This window comes from Barbus barbus (assembly GCF_936440315.1).
Source record: "Barbus barbus genome assembly, chromosome: 39".
Classification (NCBI taxonomy): domain Eukaryota; kingdom Metazoa; phylum Chordata; class Actinopteri; order Cypriniformes; family Cyprinidae; genus Barbus; species Barbus barbus.
This window is the reverse complement of record NC_136717.1, coordinates 18,668,302-18,691,132: the sequence shown is the minus strand read 5'-3', so window position 1 is coordinate 18,691,132 and position 22,831 is coordinate 18,668,302. Positions and strand designations below refer to the sequence as shown.

The window sequence follows — 22,831 nt, the reverse complement described above, 5'->3', positions numbered from 1 at the left end:
ATAGCGCATTTTCCTCTACTACTACTACTTTCAAACTTTGCATATAGATTGCCATGGCATTTCCAGCTGTCAAATTTAATTTTGCTTTAATTCTTCACGGCCCGTCCGGGGAGGGGCCAGAGAGTGCAGACAGCCTCTTTCCCCTTCGGTCCAGGTGGGAGGCGGGTGGAACCGGGATCAATAATGTGTCCTTATGAGAAATTACACCTAATGCTATAGAGTATGCATTTGAGGCCTCTGTGGGATAACAGGCTAATGAAATGCCATTTCTAGCCATTAGATAATATGCAGCCTCGGCCACGGCCCAGGCGGGGGAGAGGAGAGGAGTGCGGAGCACTGACAGGGTTTCGGGAAGATGCATTCAGCAGCCGAGCGGAAGAGATGGATCTGTGATCTAATCTGATGGAGTGATGTGAGTGCCTTCCCACACTTCTTTAGAGCAGGTGGCCTTTTTAGGTGTATTCCATGTGCCAAAAAAAAAAAAACATACCTGCGACATGACAGGTCGTAGTAATTCCGAGACCACTAGCGCCCTTAAATCTTATGAAATTCCCAACGCAATGCTGTAAAGTATTATATCCTCCTACATATTTAGGTTGTATTTATGTAGTTAATGAGTATGTATCATAAATAATTGTATATTAGTTCTCAAATTGATGCTATTTTATAACCAACTAAAGCACGTGGAACAAATGCCTTTGCTGTGTACGATATATTCGTCTGAATGTTTCATGAGAGTGCAGAGATCATTTAGACATAATTTGTCACACAGCAGCAGCACAGAGACCTGGAAAGAGATCAAGCCATGTGCAGAAATTAAAACTTGAAGCCTTATGAGGAACTCGAGTAATTAGTGCAAGAAGGAGAATGATAAATTTATAATTTTTGCTAACTTGCAGATCAAGTCATTCTGAGAACAATAAGTGTGGGGAGGGACATAAGGTTCAAATATATTTGATGGATTTGAAGAGAGCCTATGAGGAATTTTAATGGATAAAATTGTGTTATACTCCACAGATTGCCCAAAAAAATACTTGGAGTTGTAAGAATGTATTGATCCACCAATGAAAATGTAATGCATCGATTACAGAATCTAAAAATCAATTATAATTACTACAATAATATCCAATGTACTATGCATTCAATCATTTTAAGTTCACCAAAATCCCCAGTCTACCTTTGACGTGGACACTTTTAATGGAGATTAAATATTTGTATTTTTATAAAACACTTTTTTTACCATTTATCCCTCAAAATGCAAAGACAATCATAAGCATGCCGATAGTAAGCGGATTTCTAAGAAAAGTGTGAACATCAGCGTGCCATTGAGTTAGTGGTTCAGGAACAGCACACTTCAAATTTATGAATATCCATGAAAATAAAAAAATTAATCATACCAAAATATGTGAACTGAATTATGAACAAGAGTAAATCCATCTGAATTGTAAACATAGCTGTTTTAACTTACACTAATAAGGCCTCCCTGGCTTTTGGTGTGGCCGAAGACTTTATCCACTGTGCACTCCTTTAATGGGTAGATTTGCTGGCAGGCAAACTTATCCCCATTGGTAGGATGTATGGGACTGCATGGTTTGGCCTGGAGCAGGATGTCAGAGAACAGGTAAAACATCTTGGGTTTTGCCTCCGTGCCTTTAGGGGGCACTGTCTTTAGCCAGCCTTCCCGAATGTACCACCTCCCTAGACGAGAAGAGATAACAGGGAAATGGATGAAGGACTTACCTATTGTCTACCTAAAAAGTCAATTTCAAGCAGAGAATAAAGCAGCAGGTTTACATAACTTGAGACGGAAAAGAGACAACCAATCTCCCTTCTCAGTGATTGACAGTTGCATGATGGAAACTAAATTAGATGCTGACATTTGGATAGATAAGATGAAATTTCATTCCTGCTACTGATTCCTTAATTGCCCCAGTGAACCTTGTGATTGCAGCTCTGGCGATAGCAAGAGCGCGGAGCTCAAAATGGATGCTCTGAGCGACAGACAAGCACTCTATGATTAGCAGAGGGGTCAAGTATGGGTCAAACCGCTTTTTAAACATGCCACAGGTTTAATATGAGGCAACAACCAAGACACATTCTGTGATACTCCAGGGCGACATGTGCAGATTGGATTTAATGGTTTCTTTGGCTTCTTTAAATTGGTAACATGCATTTACATGGTCAAGTTCTATCTGGATCACACAGGATAGTCATGCCTGATGATTTCGGCTGCACATCCACAATGCTAACAAGTGTACAAACTCAACAACAAGACACCCAGTGCCAAAAACATCAAGTTGTCCACAGGTATAACGGTAAAGAACCCCCGCTTCTGTTTAATGTGAATCTGTATGCCTCAAATACCTGTCACTGGTTTGGACTGACATATCCAAGGAAGGCTTCATCGGCTCAGTTCAAAGAGCAGGAACTTGGAGATCCCCTCTTCATGTTGAACACTTTCAACTTTCCCTGTCAAAGAGCACCTCTGCCCAGCTACAAAGGGCCTAGTGGTTTGCAGGGTGCTAAAGGTTGCACTACAAAGCGGCCGGGGTCCTCCTGATGTGACCAAGCCAAAGACCCAGAGACACATAAAAGCATTTCTCGATTTGAAAGTGATGGAATGGCAAGTCAGATCATTGTTAATTTTGAGAAGGCTTTGTTGGAAAGGTTACCCTTTCATGTCAGTTAAAAGGGGATTCAGGTGTTCATCTACAGTATTCAAAGCCCAGGAGCCCTCTTTTTAAAGTTTTGTTCTGATTCAGGTTACTCGATTGTATGAGCAATTGTGACTTTAAGGCCAAAGCATATTCTACTATGCAGGCAATACAAGCTTTACAATTACACAATGCTGGATTCATTGCTGCAAGGAGGAGTCATTGGTCTTCTATATTCGCAGTGCATTCACGCCATGTTGGAATTAACATAATTATGGGATGTAAAATCTGAACATACACAGTATACAATTTGTAATGTTTATGTTGATTGAGTTTCTCAATCCTTTATCCATGTCAGAATCCTGTAATTGTGGTAATTGGTAAATCAGTTGTCTCTTTTAGGTCAACAACTGTTATGGCAGAGCAATACAAGTTACCTGAACAATAACACATCTGGATTAATGTCACAGATATTTGAATGTAACTTTATTGCCTCCTTGTGTAGCACACTTTCAATGTATAAGCTGATGATTTTACAGGTTGGTGATTTGTTTCTGGCATAAAACATCTGCACTTAACTGACCAAAGGGGCGATATGTAGCGTCATTCAAGCGGCATGGAACGGTCTCATCTTTCTCTCTTCGTCTTTCTATTACGCTCTGTAGGCCAGATAGTTTCGGCTTGGCCCTTGGAAAGCTGTGGTGGCGGCAACGTCCTGCCGAGGACTCCAAGGAAACAGACAGTCTGTCTGCCGTATCAATGTCCCATTGATTCAAGCTTTGCGTCTGAGAATTACACTGCCCTTATCTCCAAGCCGGCCACTTAATATTGTTCAGGGGCTCCGAAGCCTCTCATCTGTCAAGCATCACTTTCGTTAGGGCACATTTGAGGAAACGGAGGGGTTGGGTGAGATAAGCTGGGATGGCCTGGTTCGGTTCGGCTTCTGAAGTCAGAAAAAGTGCAAGTGGAAGAAAAGCAGCCTTATTGGACAAGAGAAAGGACCTCGGTAGAATTCTAGAGTGCTGGAAAAACAGGATGATAGGGTTTTTTTACACTCTTCCTACATCCGGCGCTGTGTGAAATGAGCCCAGTGCTCGTTGGGTATTCATCGCCAGCCTCCCAACCACCTTTGTGCACACACATACTCTCTCTCGCTCCCTTTCTCCCAGTCTCCTTTTTATCTGCCGGCCCACAAGATGAGGAGAGGCGCTAATTGGTCCTGGGGGAGATTGGCAGGCCAAGGCATTCACGACAAGGCCCTATCTGTCTTTTTCTCTCTCTCTCCCTTCCTTCTCCATCTCCTTCTCTTTTGTTTCACACGTGGGCATTCTCCCTTGGGATAAATAAGAAGGAAGAAAGGACCTCCACTCCACAAGTAGCACAAGAGAAGAAAGATGGAAAGAACTGACTTAAGGCCACACTTTCCTTCCATTACCAATTAGCGGTGAGAACTTGTTGATAAATTCAGTTAATTCTCTCGTCGGAGACTGCGATTGTGGCTGGCAAAAACAAAACCACCCACTATCGCCTCTATTGATTATGGGCAAACAGCTGGGTCTCTTTTAAACAAGACTACTTTTCCACACTCTTCCACCTGACCTCCTTCATCCGCTTAACTCTCTGGCTCTCCACGGAGCTCTGGAAGATAAAAAGAATGGAAGATCACAGTCTCTAACCTGGAGTCAGTATTCTGGTCTTTTGGCCCTTCAGCTGTTTCTGGACTCTGCGCAGCTGCAGGTGGTTCTCATGGCTGCGAGCGTTGTCCTGGATCCGCTGGGCGACCTCTGAGATGGCTTTCACTGCCTCTGCACCGAAAGGGCACATGGCATGAAACAGCGGAAGTGACTGAATTGGACACACAACCAAACTCTGCAAGCACAACAAACTACACACAACACTAAAATTCATTCCTTATGCCAAGCACATAATGAAAGACTGAAGCATGTCACACTGTGTACATTTAAAGACACAGTTTATAAGTATTCACATGACTAACTGCAGATTAGATGCATCAATTATGAGATCACTGTTATGTGCTTGGAGGACACGCTATTGGAAAAAAAAAACAAAAAAAAACTTCCACTTCACAATGAACTTATTGCAGCTCTCAGGTTAGTCGGGACACCTGAAACCAGATTTCAAACAATTTTTTGACATCAAAAAGTGACAAGCTTCACTGAGTAATGAACATGTTGAAATGCATAATTTTCTTGTGTGTACTAATGGCATTAATCTAATGCAAATCTATGATTTACTGTAAATAATAACAATATATGCACTTCTTTGTAGAGTGTTAAATCATTACCATAACTGTATAATTTGATGGTTCCACAAAAAAGTACACATAGTTCAGTACAGTAATATGAACAAGAGTGTGACCTATTTATGCAATTTTGAACTTATTACGAGCGTCAAACGAGTAATACAACAGCGTGAAACACTAATAAGTGCACACCCATAGGCGTTCATGCATTATGCAGACTGCATTATCGCATGAGATAACAGTTTGTTTTTGGCCTCCACACTATGTCTGATTTCACCATCAACCCCCTGGAGAAAGATGAGGGTGCATTAACACATCCAAACACCACTGATTGGGTGAAGACCTTGCCATAGTATGTTGTGCCAGCCATCAAAAGCACAAGGCCTGCATACTTCATCTGAAACTTTTGTATTTCTGTCTTTCTGATAAACACGGTTTCTGTACAAACAGATTTCTGTGGTTTATTGGAAGCAAGCTGTGCAACATAAAAGCGTCAAAACGTGATCTAAATAATGTAGACTAAACTCATTTTCAGAGTTTCAGATGGTACTTTAGTTTGCAACTAAAATTTTAGAGAAAACATTTCACCAATTACCGTGCCTGGAATTCATTAACTAATGTAGACATCATCAACTCATTAAGAAGAAAAAAAAGAAACACAAACAAGCAGATGGATACTAATTTTAAACCCAGCTTTGGTCTTATTGACTAACAATTCAGACAATGAACAGCGCTCGGGGCGTTTGCCTCATAGTAAAATAATCACAGCCTAATTGAGTCGCTTATAACAATTACAAGTAAAACCTAACAAAGTGACTGTTGCCTCTCTCTGTACGTCTCTCAGTCCTTCCCTTTTAAGAAAACCCTTTCTATAATTGTGTTTCAACAGAGCTACGGCTGATGCATTATTAATACCATCTCATTCCACATTCTACGAACACTTTCTCTCTGTCTTTTTATTTTAGACATTCAGTATATTTAAACAGAACTCGGTCCGAGGAGTTCTCGAGTGTTAACTTTTTTTAATTAACCTTTGACAGTCTTCTCGAACGAGTTGAGGAGATACTTGGCTGTAGGGAAAAACGCTCCAAAACGTACGCGATTGACGAACGCTGCGATTATGATAATTAAAACTGGTGTTTCGCTGCATACCTGAGCATGTGTGATGAGAAAAATAAAAAGTGCAATAAAGGGGGGGTTTGTCAACACAAAAAGAAAACAGGAAAACAACAACAAAGCCTCTTGTGAGTGTCACTGCTAGTTTGCTTAATCAGTCTTAATTGCTTAAAAAGTCTGGGGTTGTTTTTAAGTAATTCCCTTTACAATATGTCTAGGCCGATTGAGGAAACTTTTTCTATTTCTCTCTCTTCCGGTCCAAAAAAAAAGCTAGTGAGCTTAAAAAGCAGCTCTAATGAGAAGAGGAAGAGGCAATGGAGGGGCAAATCTGGATATGTACCTTCATCTTAGAATCATGGGCTGTTTTAATTTGTAAGCAAAAGCAGCATGCAACCAATGAGATTTTAATTGATACACATAAATAATTCCTTGTGTACACTGGCTCTTAAGTCGGATTTGCTGTTTATTTGACGATAGAAATGAGTCATTATCGGGGCTTCTGTTGATGCCGGAGATTTTATTTATTTATATTTTGCATGGTTGATATCCTCTGATCTGGTCCCTATTAATTATGTCAAAATCCACATCGAGAATTTAGACTCACGCTAAGCTTTGCCGTACTTTCATCCTCGGCGAGCAAAGCCACCCGGTGACAATAACAACGCATGAGTGCTACAACAGGGGCCCAGAGTTGTTCTTTGTCACCCTAACACAGACAAGGGAGGCTGTCTTTTCGGCTGCCAGCTTAAAAACTTTTTTCCCTTTAAGACGCAGGTTTGTTTTGGCACCGTATGAAACGATTTCAGCGTTTGCACCTTCTTCAACAGGCCATGGTATCCTCCGCAATGCTTATCTCCGCAAAGCACCTCATCATCACAAACACGTTGAGTGATCTCTTTTTAGGTTGCTCTGTAAGTGACAAACTAGAGTGGAAAGCAAATTTGACAAGCATAACAAGTGTGACTTTGGGTGAATGCGATTCCGCAGCTTGATACAGATCCTGACAATAAACAGATAATAAAAAAAAAAAATCTAGACAGGCTAAACCCATCAACATTTTTGTCACAGAGCGCTAACAGGATAAGAGAGTGTTTGTCGAATTGCGAGACGGCGGTGCCTCTTACTTGAAAGCTGCTGAAACTCCAGGTTGTCTGGACCGGTGTTCTCTGTCAAGTCCCTCAAGAAATGCTTGTACCTAAAAAAGCAACAAATAAACAAAACACGGCACAGGCTTAATGCAACGTTTCTATAAATACACCCTTAAAGCGCAAGAGAAAACCTATCTCGGCATGTCAGGGTAAGCAGGTCGGACAAGCACTGTCAACGTAAGACGACTTCACTCGCATTAAGATGCGTTTAAGAAAAAAAAGCTTTTCTTTTTGAGAAGGAATAAAGAGCCATTCAGCCTACAAAATTACACTAATGTGCCGCATTTCTGCTTTCTCTTGAACAGATTTTGTGCTATTTTAGCAGCACAATGAAGATGAGGAAAGGATTTGAAGGAGGACGTAAAAATAGAGGCAGAAAAATGAGAATGTTTTTTCTTCTGTCCGGGTCACACAAACAAGTGCATGGGGTCAATCTTTACATTCACCTCTGTTCAGAAAAAAAATTAAATATTGATTATTGTACTACTCTCCTCTGAGGACACAAAAAGGTTATAAATAGCTGGGCAAATCAAGGGTCCAATTAAGGAAATGACCCCTATTGCAAGGTGAGGGCCAAATTGAGAGAGGAGAAAATTTGGTGGTAATTCATTTCATGTTTCAGGGATGGAGATAAAGATAGAGCGAGTCTTAATGCCAGAGATTACGGTTCACTTAAGCAGAACTCCAGCGACTAGAGACATCAAAGGCCTCTTTCAAATGAGAAGGCTCTCAGAAAAAGTTAGACTCTGTGGTATCGTCACAATTGGGAATACGATTCTCTACAGTTTTCTGTACTTTGATTGCAGTGGAAGTTGAAAAGTTTTGGAGGGAGCGCATTAGCAATACACAGGTGTATGCAGGCAATTAATGTAGCAATCAAATATGCATTACGGCAAAAACCATGAAACTAAATATCATATGCAGTCATGAAGCGTAAATGAGAGCCATTTATTTAATGCTAGAAGATTGATCAATTCTATTCTAAATAAAAATACAGCCAAAAAAGGAAATGGATAAAGTGACAGTGGTTACTACCATTTCACTTCTATAATGAGATATTAAAATTAAATGGAAATATAAATTTCTGGCTAATACAGATAAGCCAATGATTATTTTCATGCCATGCACTAATGTTAAAATAAATAAAAATTAAATATAAATAAAACGCGACTATTTATATTCAATTACTTTATTATATTATATTTAATCACTGTTAAAATGTACAATACAAAAAATTCTAATTTAGAATTAATTTCGATACTTGCTATAAATTATATTTAACAGTGTTATTAAACTTTTAGCATTAAAAAAAAAAAAAAAAAAATCACATTAAGTGAATGATATAACATCAAAATAAATAAGTAAAAATACAAATAAAACACTAAACATTTAAGTGACCGCTAGATAATTCTAAGGCAAAATAAAAATTAAAAAAAGAGGAGAAATTAAAAATGCAATATTGGCCGTTACATGTCTACTGTATGGATGATACAATAAAAAAAAGTAAATAACTTGTGTATATCATGCATCTCTGTATATAACAATAATAATAATAATAATAATAATGACAAGACTATATCTATGTCTTAAACGTCCTCTAAACTCCACCACGGCATCTTTCTTTGGTGACTTCCTCGCGGGTTGAAAAGTTAAGCTTGAATATTCCCGTTCCCTGAGAGCCGTGCTAAGCGGCGGAGCAGAGGCCTTTCTAATTGGAGAAGTGTGAAGTGAAGATCGTTACAGCCGTAGTCTCTTTTTCCCTGCGGCCATGTCGAAATTATGTAAACAGTGGTGGCAGGTGCCAAGACGCCCATGTCACCATCACCCGTGACAACCACAGAGGGGGGTAGAGGAGCACATCCTTTAAACTCCACTTCTGACGAGAGATTTTAAGAGGGTTGAGACTACAAGGCCAAAGAGAAAGAGAGCGAGAGAGAGAGAGAGAGAGAGAGAGAGGAGGAAATGTCTGACTCCTCCTTTTCGGCCCTCCCTCCCTCTCAGGAGTTTAGAGGTGATTTGATAAACGGTTTCAGGCAAAACAGTCAGTTAGAGTACAGGATGTGTATTTATTCACAGCAGGGCTTGTGGGATATCCTACAAAGCTTCTCATATTAAAAGCTGAAGCTGAAAAACCCCAGCATGTGCATGCTCATTTATTCAATCATTATTTATGATAATTTTGCCGTATGCAAGCGTTAAATGTCCTCATCTGATTACATTTTAGATCCCTGTTCTTATGAAATATATTAAAGATTTAAAGATCTAATATTCAACTAAATCCATTGCAAGGAAAGTCTGATAAACTCATGTCTGATTAAAAAAAGAATTTGTTTGAGTTTGTATGTAGTTTGTTGAAATATAAATAATTTAAAAATTAAAAAAGGGCTGCTGACTGACTGTACATTATCCAATACTTAGCAGGGATGCACCAATATTAAAATGTTGATATAGATAAGCTGAAAATAATAATAGTAATAACAATAATATATATATATATATATATATATATATATATATATATATATATATATATATATATATATATATATATATATATATATATATATATATATATATATATATATATATATATATATAAATAAATAAAAATGGCTGTTAACTGACAAATTGATGATATTAATATTTTTAAATTTTGAAAGTTCCAAACCTGTATGACTTTTTTTTCTTTAGTGGAACTTAGAATATAATTTAAAGAATGTTGGTAACCAAACTGTTTTGGTTACCATTGACTTTCACTGTATGAACAAAGAAAAAAATAAATAAATAAATAAATGACTGAATTTTTATTTGGGGGTGAAATATGCCTTTAAATAAATGTTACAAACGTAGCTAATATCGGCTGATAATCCACCACTATTACCCGGCTGAAAGTAACACGAAACCCTGAAAAGTCATTGAAAAGAGAATGCACAGTCCATCACTGCTGAGGAGATGTCAAATGCTCTGTCACCACCTAAAGGTACTTCTGCCAAATGAGTGCACCCTTAATCTATTAGTTCAGGGGGGCACGATGACCTTGGACTTCATTGACAACTGCCATTGATTTCTGTCTGTGAAAGTCTCGCTCTTCGTTCTCCCTGCTCCTTCTATCAGGTCAGGACCCGAACGCATCGGTTAAAGCAGACATATGGGTGCCAGGGCAGTGAAACGCTCCCAGCAATCACTTGGGAGGAAATGAGACCGTTTCGTGTATGAGGACATTACAAGTTGAACTTTGGCAGAGAGGGCTGTGCATATGAGCGCATTACACCAGATATGAATCCATACTACATCATACATCATCTCTAGACTTTCCTACTTGTGACCCTGGACCACAAATCCAGTCATAAGGGTCAATGTTTTGAAACTGAGATTTATACATAATCTATATGCATAAATAAGCTTTTCACTGATGTATGGTTTGTTAGGATAGGACAACATTTGGCTGAGATACAACTATTTGAAAATCTGGATCTGAGGGTGCAGTAAAAAAATCTAAATATTGAGAAAATAGCCTTTAAAGTTCTCCAAATTAAATTCTTAGCAATGCATCTTACTAATCAATTTTTTTATATATATTTACAGTAGAAAACTTACAAAATATCTTCATGGAACATGATCTTTACTTAATATCCTAATGATTTCTGGCATAAAAGAAAAAATGTATAATTTTGACCCATACAATGTATTGTTGGCTATTGCTACAAATATACCTGTGCTACTTATGACTGGTTTTGTGGTCCAGGGTCACAGATGTTTAAAAAGAAATAAAAAATTTATATGTGCAATTCTCACTGGCAGTTGCTAAGATGTTTTGAGGGTTGTTTTAGAACATTGCTACATGGTTGTACATGGCATAATAATATAAAAGAAAGTTTAATACTTGGGTTTGGGGTTTTGAAATCGGAATAATGATAGTGGTAATGACATTCATCAAATGATATTCATCAAAAAAATTATATACACTAGATAAAAATATAATAATATCTTATAAAAATATAAGATACATTTAAATCAGCAGTTTTTAATCCATCCTATAAAAACCTTAAAATTAATAAAAAAAACTAATAAATAAAACAATATAATAATATTTAATAATAATAATAATAATAATATTATTTGAATGAAACAACTGCTTTCTTTTATGTTAAAAAGACAAAAAGATAAATATAAATTTTATATACAACTCTTATCAAAGTATTGCTTTACTGTTTTGTTTTGTTTCCTCCAAGATTGCTTTTTCCAGCAATAATAAAAAGTTTAATACTCGGATTTGCGGTTATAAAAATGTAGGCATCTAGAAAATAATGATAATAACAATGTCTTGGCAAAAAAAAGAAAAATTAAATTCAATGAAATTAGATAAATATAAAGATAAAATAAATTCTTGATCTGATTATCAGCAGATCTTCAGGAAGAAAAAATAAAATAAAAAAAATCTATAGCCTACAAAAAGCCTAAACGAAACCTAACTAAACAGGCTTTCTGAACACGGGAAAAACTAGAGCAGTAGCGTATTACTCATTAGAAATGAAAGAAAAGAGGAAACCAAACAAGCCCCAATTAAGCCTCCTTCTATTAAAAGGCACTTAAAAAGAGAAATAATCTCACTTTTTCTTCTTGTCTCATCTTGTAGTAACAAATACATTACAGGCATTATCAGCCACGAATGCCCTTATTAGAGGCGTGGGGGGGGGGGGGGGGGGGCAAGAAATCTAATTCTAACAAAAAAGGGAATGGCCTAATGAGCATTATTAAAGCACATTCCAAATAATATAAACGGAACTCGCTCGTTTAGCTGCCCTGTCCCACTCATTAGCGCGCAAAGCAAAGAGAAGATAACGAGACAATAACGTAATCTGAACCATATTTATAACAGTTCAGATATTCTAATGAAGAGGAGCGCTAGAAAGCGTTGCTGGCCTACTTACCGGCGTGGACGCCTCGCCACGCTAATTCCTTTGTAATATGCAGATGAAACAAGCTTCACGTTTTCATTCTATTCCTCCGGCCCCCCCGCCGCAGCAGATGCGTCGGGTCAGCCGGTAGTTACGCGCACATGTCAGCAAAGAGAGGAGAGGGAGGAAATATCTGTCTAATTATTTGTCTTTAAATACGTGCATTAACGATTCAAATTCCTAATTAAGAGACAACAGCCACTGTCAGGCTCCTGCATGGGTTATTGAACACGGCGTTGGCTGTTGCATAAGTACTGCTCTTTAATGGCTGCAGACGTATGAGCATATCGCCTCTGAAGCGCCCAAGATGGCATCAACTTCTGCAATTAAATTATAACACAAATGATTACAAAATGCATTTTGTGTTCACAGTACATTGGGATTGGATGAAGAATGTGGATTTTCCTGTGGGATGAAAGTAACGTGACTTTGGTTTTTAACTGCATTGGGTTTCATGCAAAAATGAAAATTCTTATGCTGTTTCAAATATGTATAACATTTTTTCTATTTTGAGGAAAATTGTGTCTATATCATGAAAGTTAATGGGATCGAAAAACAACACTGGATCCCACTGACTTTCATCACATATGCTGTTGATTATTGGAGTATGTTTTACATGAAAATACTATTTCTGTTTTTCTACTTCACGGTTAATTCACTGCGTTACTTGATTTCATTTCTGCATGAACAATCCCTTTAAAAGTCCTCTATCAATCATAATACTAATAGTTAAAGCATTTTTGAAATAGTAACCCACAAACAAGTCATCTTGATTGGATCCAAAGCAAATGTAATCCTTTCCAGTACATTAAAACTGCAATAAATTTCCCTCTGAACTGATATGTGCTCAGAAAACATGCTATGCACACAAACAATGATCTTAATAAACAAAATAACAAGCTTAGATGTATATACCCCCAAAGCAGAGTATGACAAGCACTTAGAGAAGAGTTTTACGAGTTTTTCACCGCACTTTGACTGTTCCCAAATGCCTGAACCTAATTAACAAAAGCCAAGACATGAAGTAGATTGTCTGATAGGTTCCAAGAATTTCAATAAGTCTTCTCTGCTTGAGAGCCGAGCATTGTAGTAGGCAATCACTACCTGAGGTCAACATATCAAGGACAACGAGATGAGGGTAATGTTATATTTAGGGGATCAATACCAGTTCTGAGAGTAAATATATTAAATAAAAGCGCTTTTACAAGACTGAAGAATCCTGTAGTGTTCGTCCTAGTCCTTCAAGTCTCTGGCTGAATCGAAACAAGTGAGCTTTAGCATTACCCATTTGAACAGATCAAAAGAAACGAGGAGGTGAGTTCATCCGAGGTCTTGTCTTAAGACTAAACCATAGATATGGAGGATGTGACCTCTCAACTTCCATGTAAAAGCGACGTCTCAATAGCACAGAAACCACGATTAGGAGGACAGTGCTACAAAGCTGCTTTTAAATGAGTTCAATCAATACCTTTGCAAACAAACACAAAAGGCGAGAAAACCTCCTGAACTCCTCATTATGTTGTGTTTGAAGCACCGATTGAATTGAACCCATCTGCTGTGTAAGCACAGGCCCATATAACAGCCCTGACACTATCGGCTACATAATGGCTCGGCTCCATTAACACAAGTCCTCCTCCGCTTTTTGAGGCTCTCTGCATGTAAAAGAGACGTGGCCATGACCTTCTGACCCGCTCCGAGCGACAAGTTCCACCACAAAGCGAAGGATTAACCTCTTATATGGCACTTCTCTATGTCGATGTTTAGGACGTACAACTCCATTATAGAGCTGTACAAGTGTGTTAAAAAACACAGAATCAAAGATAGAATATATAAGATATAACTATAAATAGAAAGAATGATAGAACGGTGGAATGACATACTGTATGATACGTAGGTCGATTGAACAAAAGAGACGGATAGAAGGATAGACAGAACGAAAGAGAGAGAATTAAAGATAGAATGACAGAACGTTAGACAGAACAATGGATAGAACTATAGATAGAATGACAATGATGAATAGAAAGAAGAATGATGGTTAGACATAACAGACTGACAGAATGATAGATAGAACGACAGACAGACAGATAGAACGATAGATAGAATGATAGAACGATATAAGCTATTTTATACGGTCACTTTCACTTTCAATTAGCTTTTACCATTTAAAATAACTAGTTTGAATGTTTTCACATTTATTGAGACAAAATTTATAGAATTTTAATAATGCCCATAACACAGAAATAATTATCTGCTTATTGACTTCATTTCTCCGTCTGACGCTCGATAAATTGACCAAAATGTCCATCTGTAGTCAGGAAGACCACAGGGAGTAGAAGACTTGAGAGGAGAGGGACACAACGTGAATATCTTCTCGGCAGCTGCAGTAAATGGCGTTTAATAATAGGAATGATTTTATCCTCCCTCCCAACAGTCCTGCTCCACGTCTTAAGTAGCCACCATGATCCACACACAGCCAGCCTCGCCATCCATCATCCTCCAGCCCAATAAGTGACAACAATTTCCTCCCGAGTCCCCGTTAGAGGCGGTACTCCTGATTATCTGCACTCTCTGAGAATGGAGCTCTTCTGCCGTGCCACTTAAGATCATCATACAATTACGCACCCCCCGTGCGTTCTCGCTTTCCGAGAGCGGAGAGGCAGAATCGATGGGGGGACAATAGGAAACAGTGATCAGGGCCTGAGAGGATGAGATCAGATCAAGGGCGTCTTTGAACATGCTGATTGAGATGTCAGGGCTCGGCAGTTTTGAGGGAAATTAGAGGATATCTCTGTGATAACTGGGTGGAGAAAATTCAGGGTGCGACAAAGTCCTGTGGTTTGCTGCAGGACAACAACAGCGAGAAAATGCCTTGTATTCATTCGAAGAACATCTTGTGAATCTGGTGTTAGGTGATCTTATAACAAGTGGTCAGTGCTCAAAACGGGTATAAATGGAGTACAAAATGTTATGTGGTCAAATCATACATATTATTTAAGAAGCAGAGTGAATGTGACCACACTGCATAAAAATAATAATGCATTCTAGAGGAATGACTCAATTCTTGTCAATCATCCACTGCACTACTTGCCTGTTTCATTTGCCTTTGAAAGAAAGCAGCTATCTGTCAAAAAAAAAATTAAGTGTAAACATACTGTACACTACTGTTTAAATGTTTGGGGTCATTAAGATTTTTTAAAAATGTTTTGAAAGAAGTCACTTATGGTCACCAAGGCTGCATTTATTTGATCCAAAATTCAATTAAAAACAGTAATATTGTGAAATATTACAATTTAAAACAACTGTGCCCTATTGTTTTAATATTTTTAAATGTTATGTATTCCTGTGAGGTCAAAGCTGAATTTTCAGCAACCATTAATCTGGAAATCATTCTAATATGCTGATTTTATGCTATTATCCATGTTAAAACCAGCTGTGCTGCTTAATATTTTTGTGGAAACGGTGATAAATTTTTTCATCATTCTTTGACAAATAGAAAGTTCAAAAGAACAACCTTATATGAAATAAAAATATTTTCTGACATTATAAATGTCTTTATACTCTTAGTTTTGATCGCATCCTTGCTGAATTATAATACTCATTAAAAATAATAATAAAACACATACTACTCGGTAATAGTCTATTTGAGAGCAACAGAGTGCCAGCTTTTCCCTAAATTAACATGACTTTATGCATTTAATTTTGAAGGGATAGTTCACCCAAAAATAAATTCTGTCATTAATTACTCACCCTCCTGCCATTCCAAACCTGTAAGACCTTCGTTCATTTTCAAAATATAAATTCAGATATTTTGATGAAATCTGAGAGCTTTCTAAACCTGCATAGACAGCAACTGAACTTAAAAAAGAAAGATAGTAAGGACATCATTAAAATAATCCATGTGACATCAGTGGTTCTACTGTAATGTTATGAAGTTACGAGAATACTTTGTGTGCAAAGAAATCTAAAATAACTTTATTAAACTCTTCAGTGTCAGTCTTTGACGAGTGTCCATGACACTAAATTTAAGGTTGAACCACAGACAGACTATTTTAACGCACGCTGTCCTTACTACTTTAAACTTGTCAGCTGCGTTGCTGTCTATGGAGGGTCAGAAAGCTCTCGGATTTCATCAAACATATCTTAATTTGTGTTACGAAGATGAACAAAGGTCTTATGGTTTTAGAACAACATGAGGGTGAGTAATTAATGACATTATTTCATTTATGGGTGAACTATCCCTTTAAGTCCATAAAGTCTGGGGAAGTTGTTTCATTTTTAAAATACTGCATGTTGGCATTTAGCTTGGTATTTGCATTTTCCACAAGTTTGAGAAATATAATTATAATGCTTCACATTTCGATCTTTATTGGTTTACTTTTTGTGCTTTCTCAACAAGCAACGATACACTGACAAAGTAAGTGATGTTTATTAATTAACATAAGCTTTCCTTGATAAAATATCCGTCAAAGGACACTACAGGAGTAAAATCATGATCAAATCCCCTAAAACGGATGCACAAAGAGACACAAAGATGGCCTGTAAACAAACAAGATTGTCATTTTGCATATGATGAAACCAATGAATGAAAACTATGACAGGTGGGCACTAGCTGAGGAATGTTCTTATAAAGAATACATACAAAGACATAATTATCGTCATTGCAAGAATAACATTGTTTTTGTCTTCCTTCATGTTGGAAACTACATTTAATAAATAGGAGTGACATAAAAGCCTAATTAAGATGGACTCCAGCAGCTTGATAAAGAAATGCCATGTAATTTTCGCTGGCTCTTAAGCATGTTCTAGTTCATTTCGCACCCTGTTACACTAATTAACGGCTGAGACCACGACCGCATGAAATTACAGCCAACTAAATCGGCGGCTTAACAAAAGGGATTTTGACAGTTCTTGGACAGTCTGAAGGCAGGTGTGAGCACGACATCAAACAATAATTACGTCTGTCATTGAGAGGCTCGGTACGCGCCGTGCACTGACTCCTCCAAAGCGAAGAAATACGGATGGAGAATTCAAGCATGAAAACCGTAACCCGGTGGTGACAGCTTTCTGTTATCATGCCATCAAATGATTCCCAAAATCCTTCTTTAAAGTAAATCCACATAGTGCGATCAACAAAATGTGAAGTTGTAGAGTGATTTGACAGCTGAGCAGAAGACTGTGAAGTAGACTGGCCTGTGTCAGAAGATACTGATGCATAACCAAAACGCTTTACATTCCCATCAAGAACTGACTGCATTTCAATGCTGCCATCGTGTTGATGCAGTCGATCCCATAATCTCCTCACCAAAGCGGATGGTTTAAACTTTAAATACACAAAAAACATCCGCTGACCAATCCATCTCATTTACTTGAAAATTCAATGGCTGAGGTACTCTGACATTTATTGAGATTAGAAGAAAACTTTGCACATCAATTGCAATAAGTGGTTGAGGAGTCCATTAAACGGCACAAAATCAAAACATCTTTAGGTGAAGTGCCATTTATGCACCGCTACCATCACCAAATGGATAAAGTAGAAATATATAAATATAAGCAATAAGTTTTTCACAAACACTCATGTCTACAACTACAAAACAAAAACATGCTATAAAATGATTCTCCTTTTCAGCTAGGGATGCACCAATATAATAATTATTCCCCATAACAATAAACTGGTAAATATTTTCATGTTATAGCTGATAACCGATTAAATTTATACAACACTTAAATCTTTAAATGCAACAAGTGAATTTAGGCATCACAAGACTATAATGCATAACATGAAAAAACGATTTTAACACTGATAATTTAATACTGTTTTTTTTTACACAAATAATAACTTTGTCAATTTTAATCTTGAAGTGACCATTAGATATGGGCAAAAGTTATCCAGATATTGAAATAAAAGAAAATAACATGCACAATTAGATATTCTAAACAGGTTAATAAACGATAATATATATATATATATATATATATATATATATATATATATATATATATATATATATATATATATATATATATATATATATATATATATAAGATATGTTGTCCGACGACAACCAATAAAAAAAAAAAGAGAAATAACCGATAAATAAATTTTACAATTCCATACTGCTTTGTATAAGTTTTAAGTGTTTTTTTTAAGTGTAATATATATATAAAAACACTTAAAACTAAAAATATTAGTTTAAATCAGTGGTCTCACAGCTCTGCAGAGTTTAGCTCCAACCAGCTCCAAATTACACCTGCTTGGAAGTGTTTAGTGATCCTGAAGAGCTTGATTAGCTGGATCAGGTGTGTTTGATTAGGGTTGGAGCTAAACTGTGCAGAGCTGTGGTCCTCCAGGAACTGAGTTTGAGACCAATGCTTTAAATGCAAAGTTAATTTAGACATCACAGCATTATAATGTATGGTATGAAAAGTGGGTATTATTTTTGAGATTCAGATTACAGTGTTATTAAATTATATGTGCTTAACATAAATACTATATTTAAGTAAGCACTAGATAATACCAAAATAGATCTAAACATAAATGTAGTGTAAATATCCAATACTGGCCAATAACATTAAAAAAAAAACAAACAAAAAAACACTAATATCTGCTGATAATCAATAACTGTTGACTAAAGTTCAAATACTGTCACACGTGTACTTGAGGACTTACTGCTGGATGCGCTGAAGAGGAAGCGTTAGCAAATCCTCAAGTTTCTGCTGATTGAACTCAGGCCTGGACTCCTGGAGCTTTTTAAACCGTCTGAAGGCTTTGCTTTTCTTCACCTGAATCTGAGAAGGAAATGAACTATGAATCAAAGATCTGCTTCCATGAAAACAACTTGATACAACAGTAGAGCACATTTGATAATGCTAGCGATAACACTGTTTACCTCCTACAAACAGCATCACCCCCGTAGATGATGCACGTGGTGTGGCGTCTATTGAATTGTGTACTCAATCTCACTCATGCACAACGAGACATCTCTGTTGTCTCTTATCACAAGCTGTCTTCTGAATAGAGGCAACCCTGGTTACATTATTAAATATATATTCACACAAACCATGTCAGGCTAATGGCAGACAGAGTCTGCATTAGCATAGAAAAATATCACTTTATGTAAAATTTGCTTCCCTCTGAGAAAAACATAAGTCGGTGCTACTTTTTTGTGCTAAGTAAATAATAAATAAACATCTCAAGTACACAAAACAATCCATCATCTTCAAACGGCGCACACCGTGTACAACACCTGCTCGGCTAACATTTATGGCCAAAGCAGCTGGGGTCTCCCTCCGAGAAACACAGCAACATTAAATCACCTCATGTTGGACATGCTGTGAGAGGAATCCTTTTTTCAGGACAGCCAAAAACAAAATCTTTTCTCAGAATGAATCCTGTCATATCCTGAAAGCTTTCCACATTTTAAAATAAGAGGTACCGGTAAGTCATCAAAACAATATTAAAATTCTATTATTATATTAAAATAAAATTAATATATTTTGCCTGAATAAAAAACATTAAAACTTAAATCTATTTAATAAGTGAATTTAAACATCTCAAAATTATAATGTACACCATGAAAAATATATTCATTTTGAGAGTTGCAAAATATTTTCAATTATTAGCATTTAAATGATCCTGAAAGCTTTTCACATTTTAAAATAATAGGCAAGTCATCAAAAAAACATTAAACAATATTACAATTCTATAATTAAACAACAATATAATTTTAAATAAAAAAATTTTTTTTTCTGAAACCTGCCCCTCCCCCCAAAACTTCACAAATTAAAATCTATTTAAAAAGTGTATATAAGTATCTCAAAATTATAATGTACAGCATGAAAACAGCATTCATTTTGAGAGTTGCTAATGATTTTGATTTTTTTTTAAATATTTTTAAAGATTACAACTGCTGTCATTTTGACCTACTTATCTATTTCTAGATTCCTATTAAACATAGCAGGATATTTTAATATTAAAATAGAACAGTTATTTTAAATCGTAATAATATTTCATATATTTGATCAAAAAATATATTTACACCAATAATAATTAAAAAAAATGGATAAAAATACACACTGGCCAATAACTTATATAGTACAGATATATTGTGCATTTCTAAAATAATTCAAAACTATCTTTTAACCGATTAAAGCGTCACATTATATGCTCAAGTCAAGGTAAAAAATGGTTCTAAAAAGTCAAAAATATCAAATTAACATGTAACAATATAAAAAGAGCCACTGGTTGAGAAAATGTTGAAATCTTGGTCTACATTGCAATTCTCTTAATCGGTGGATTTTGAAGGACAAACCAGCCATGTTTGAATCATGTGACATGGCGAACACACAGCCCATGTTCCAGCAATTACGGCCATGTAGGCCTAGCGAAGGAATCAATGCTAACTTAAACAGCTCAGCCTGCAATCAATGAGAACCAGTCAATTGGCCACAGACATATACCTCCTCTTAATTAAGACATTAATATCTGTGAGGCTCCAGGCTTCCTCTCAGATAAATAAAACCAGATGTTAGCACGTGGCTTGGAAGAGCATTGCTGCGAGGCTAACACTCAAACATATACTAGGTATCAGACACTATTACTAGCATAGCACGAAGCACGTTAATACGCCCCTCAGTTCACCGCAAGCACACAGAATACAGAAGTTAGCATTAGCCAGGCGTGCCAATGATTCTTTAACCACTAACTGATTTGGTCAAGGAATCAGTCATCCGTACACTTGGGTACAGGTGCCTTGCCGAGGGAGGAGCTAATTAGCAAAGAGAGAGACTCCCCATGGCACTTTTTTCTGGCGGACTGATGGAGGCTGCCCACTTAAGTCAGGCGTAATGAGATGGTAGTGTTGGACCTAATGGTACCGCTGGGCTTTGCCTGGAGAGATCTGTTTGCACAGAGTGTCATCCATAAGCCTTAATCAGGTAGGTGGCTCCATTGTTTTTTTTCACCGTTCCAAACGTCAATCATTCTGAATGGCGATCTTTGAGTTACTGACCCGACATTGTATCTTCTCTTCTTTTCTTTTTCCCCACAAAGTTGAGCCGAACAATGCGGTAGGGTGAAAAAAGGTGCCATAGATGAGGAATCGTACAATGATTTAATAGGTTTGGACTAATTAGAATTAGAGCATGACATACTGTCAATCCTGCGCATTACCATAGATCTATAATGAATACATATTCATGATTTCATATCGATAGACGTAGCCACCAGCTTTTGTGTAAGGAGGTGACCTCTATCCATGTAATAAGGCATTTACTTGAGAAAAGCCAATACCAGCAACCATTTGATTTCATAGCAGGTACAAAAACTAAACTACCTTCAAATAACAAATTATAAAATCAAAAGAGAAGGAAAATGACAATCGGTAAAATTTAATATTACCTTTCATTTACAGCCATGTTCACGCAGGCATTACTCAAGGCCGTACAACATAAAGAGTCACACATGTAAGTATGGCTGTCAAAGGCAAATGTTGAGCGTGTGAACAGAAGTGAAAAGGGGGTCAAGTCTAATATAAGAAACATTTAACTTTGACTTACCGTGAGGACTTTTTTAGCAGTCTGAATGTTGTCAACGTACGTATTGTACAACTGCAGATGAGTGCAAAACTCCTCAAACCCAATGCCAAACCTCCCCAGTTCTAGATGAGTGAGTAGGGTCCTTTTAAAAAAGTAAGAAGTAAAAACATTATTTGCTTTATGCACCGTAATTTAAGCAGGCTTCATTGAATTTATCATTCCTCAAATAAAATAAAAATAAATAATATAAAATAAACAAATTATAAAATATTTACTTAATTATAATTTTTTTTTTAATAGTATTATTTTTCTTGTTGTGGAATTGCACAATTACATATTAAATCATACTTTCAAAGAACCATCATACTGTGTCAAATCATCAACAATTAAGTACCGTTAACTAAAAAAACCAAATAACAGGGCCCACTTTCACGTTACGCTACCCTGCAGTCTTGCCACCGCACTCCAAGCGCAATGATAACCCTGATACTGTTTTGGAAATCAAGGCACTTCTTGTCACAAATAATGAGGGGGGTTAGTTCAGAGGTAAACGTATTTGCGAAAGGAAGTGTTTTTAGTCAGATTTGTGTGGTGTCATGCAAGGGCCCCTCCCTGTGGGTGACATACTTATTTGAGACAAGGGTGCTGAGGCTAGCGCCCAAGGGCAAGCGTGCGGCGCTTTGTAGCGGGAACGCACTCATTGCGAATCCAGGAACAAAACAAGGTGTTCAAGAGGAATGGAAGAGTTGGTGCTCTGGCTGTCAGGCACATTAGGGTGACATGGGTATAATTCAAGGGTGAGGGTGTTGACACTTGTAAGGGAGCTTATTATCCAAACTAGGCGAGGTAGATACCGCTTAGACCAAACAGAAATACAGGTACGGATACACACACACACACTCTCCTTAATGATGTTCCCTGAGACTTTGCGTTTTATACATGCTGGAAGAAGGAGCATTTTGCGGTTGAAGTTGATTTAAATAGATTTTAATGAAGTTGCAAGCCAAGGTAGCCTCTGTTCGTAATCAGGAGATGCTAGAGCAGCCGAGAGAGTTCTAACGAGGGCAAAGGGCGGGAAAAACAGCGTTTCCTTTTTCCTCTTCACAGCCAGAGGCTATTATGATAAATATGAAATTACGACTTACATTTTTTATGCTC

General features: G+C 37.1%; 1 protein-coding gene across 3 annotated transcripts in view; it reads right to left on the bottom strand.

The window, feature by feature from the left end:
- The window catches only part of arhgef39 (Rho guanine nucleotide exchange factor (GEF) 39), a 53,868-nt gene that overhangs the window by 14,978 nt on the left and 16,059 nt on the right, over positions 1 to 22,831 (bottom strand). For all 3 annotated transcript variants that reach the window (XR_013783207.1, XM_079398886.1, XM_079398887.1), the window contains exons 4-8: positions 21,695 to 21,815; positions 18,807 to 18,925; positions 7,158 to 7,228; positions 4,331 to 4,459; positions 1,469 to 1,698 (exon numbers count right to left, since the gene is read on the bottom strand). Coding sequence is in view for 2 of the 3 variants with exons in the window: in XM_079398886.1 (XP_079255012.1) it covers positions 1,469 to 1,698; positions 4,331 to 4,459; positions 7,158 to 7,228; positions 18,807 to 18,925; positions 21,695 to 21,815 (670 nt within the window). In the remaining variant the exon portion in view is untranslated. The remainder of the gene's footprint in view (positions 1 to 1,468; positions 1,699 to 4,330; positions 4,460 to 7,157; positions 7,229 to 18,806; positions 18,926 to 21,694; positions 21,816 to 22,831) is intronic.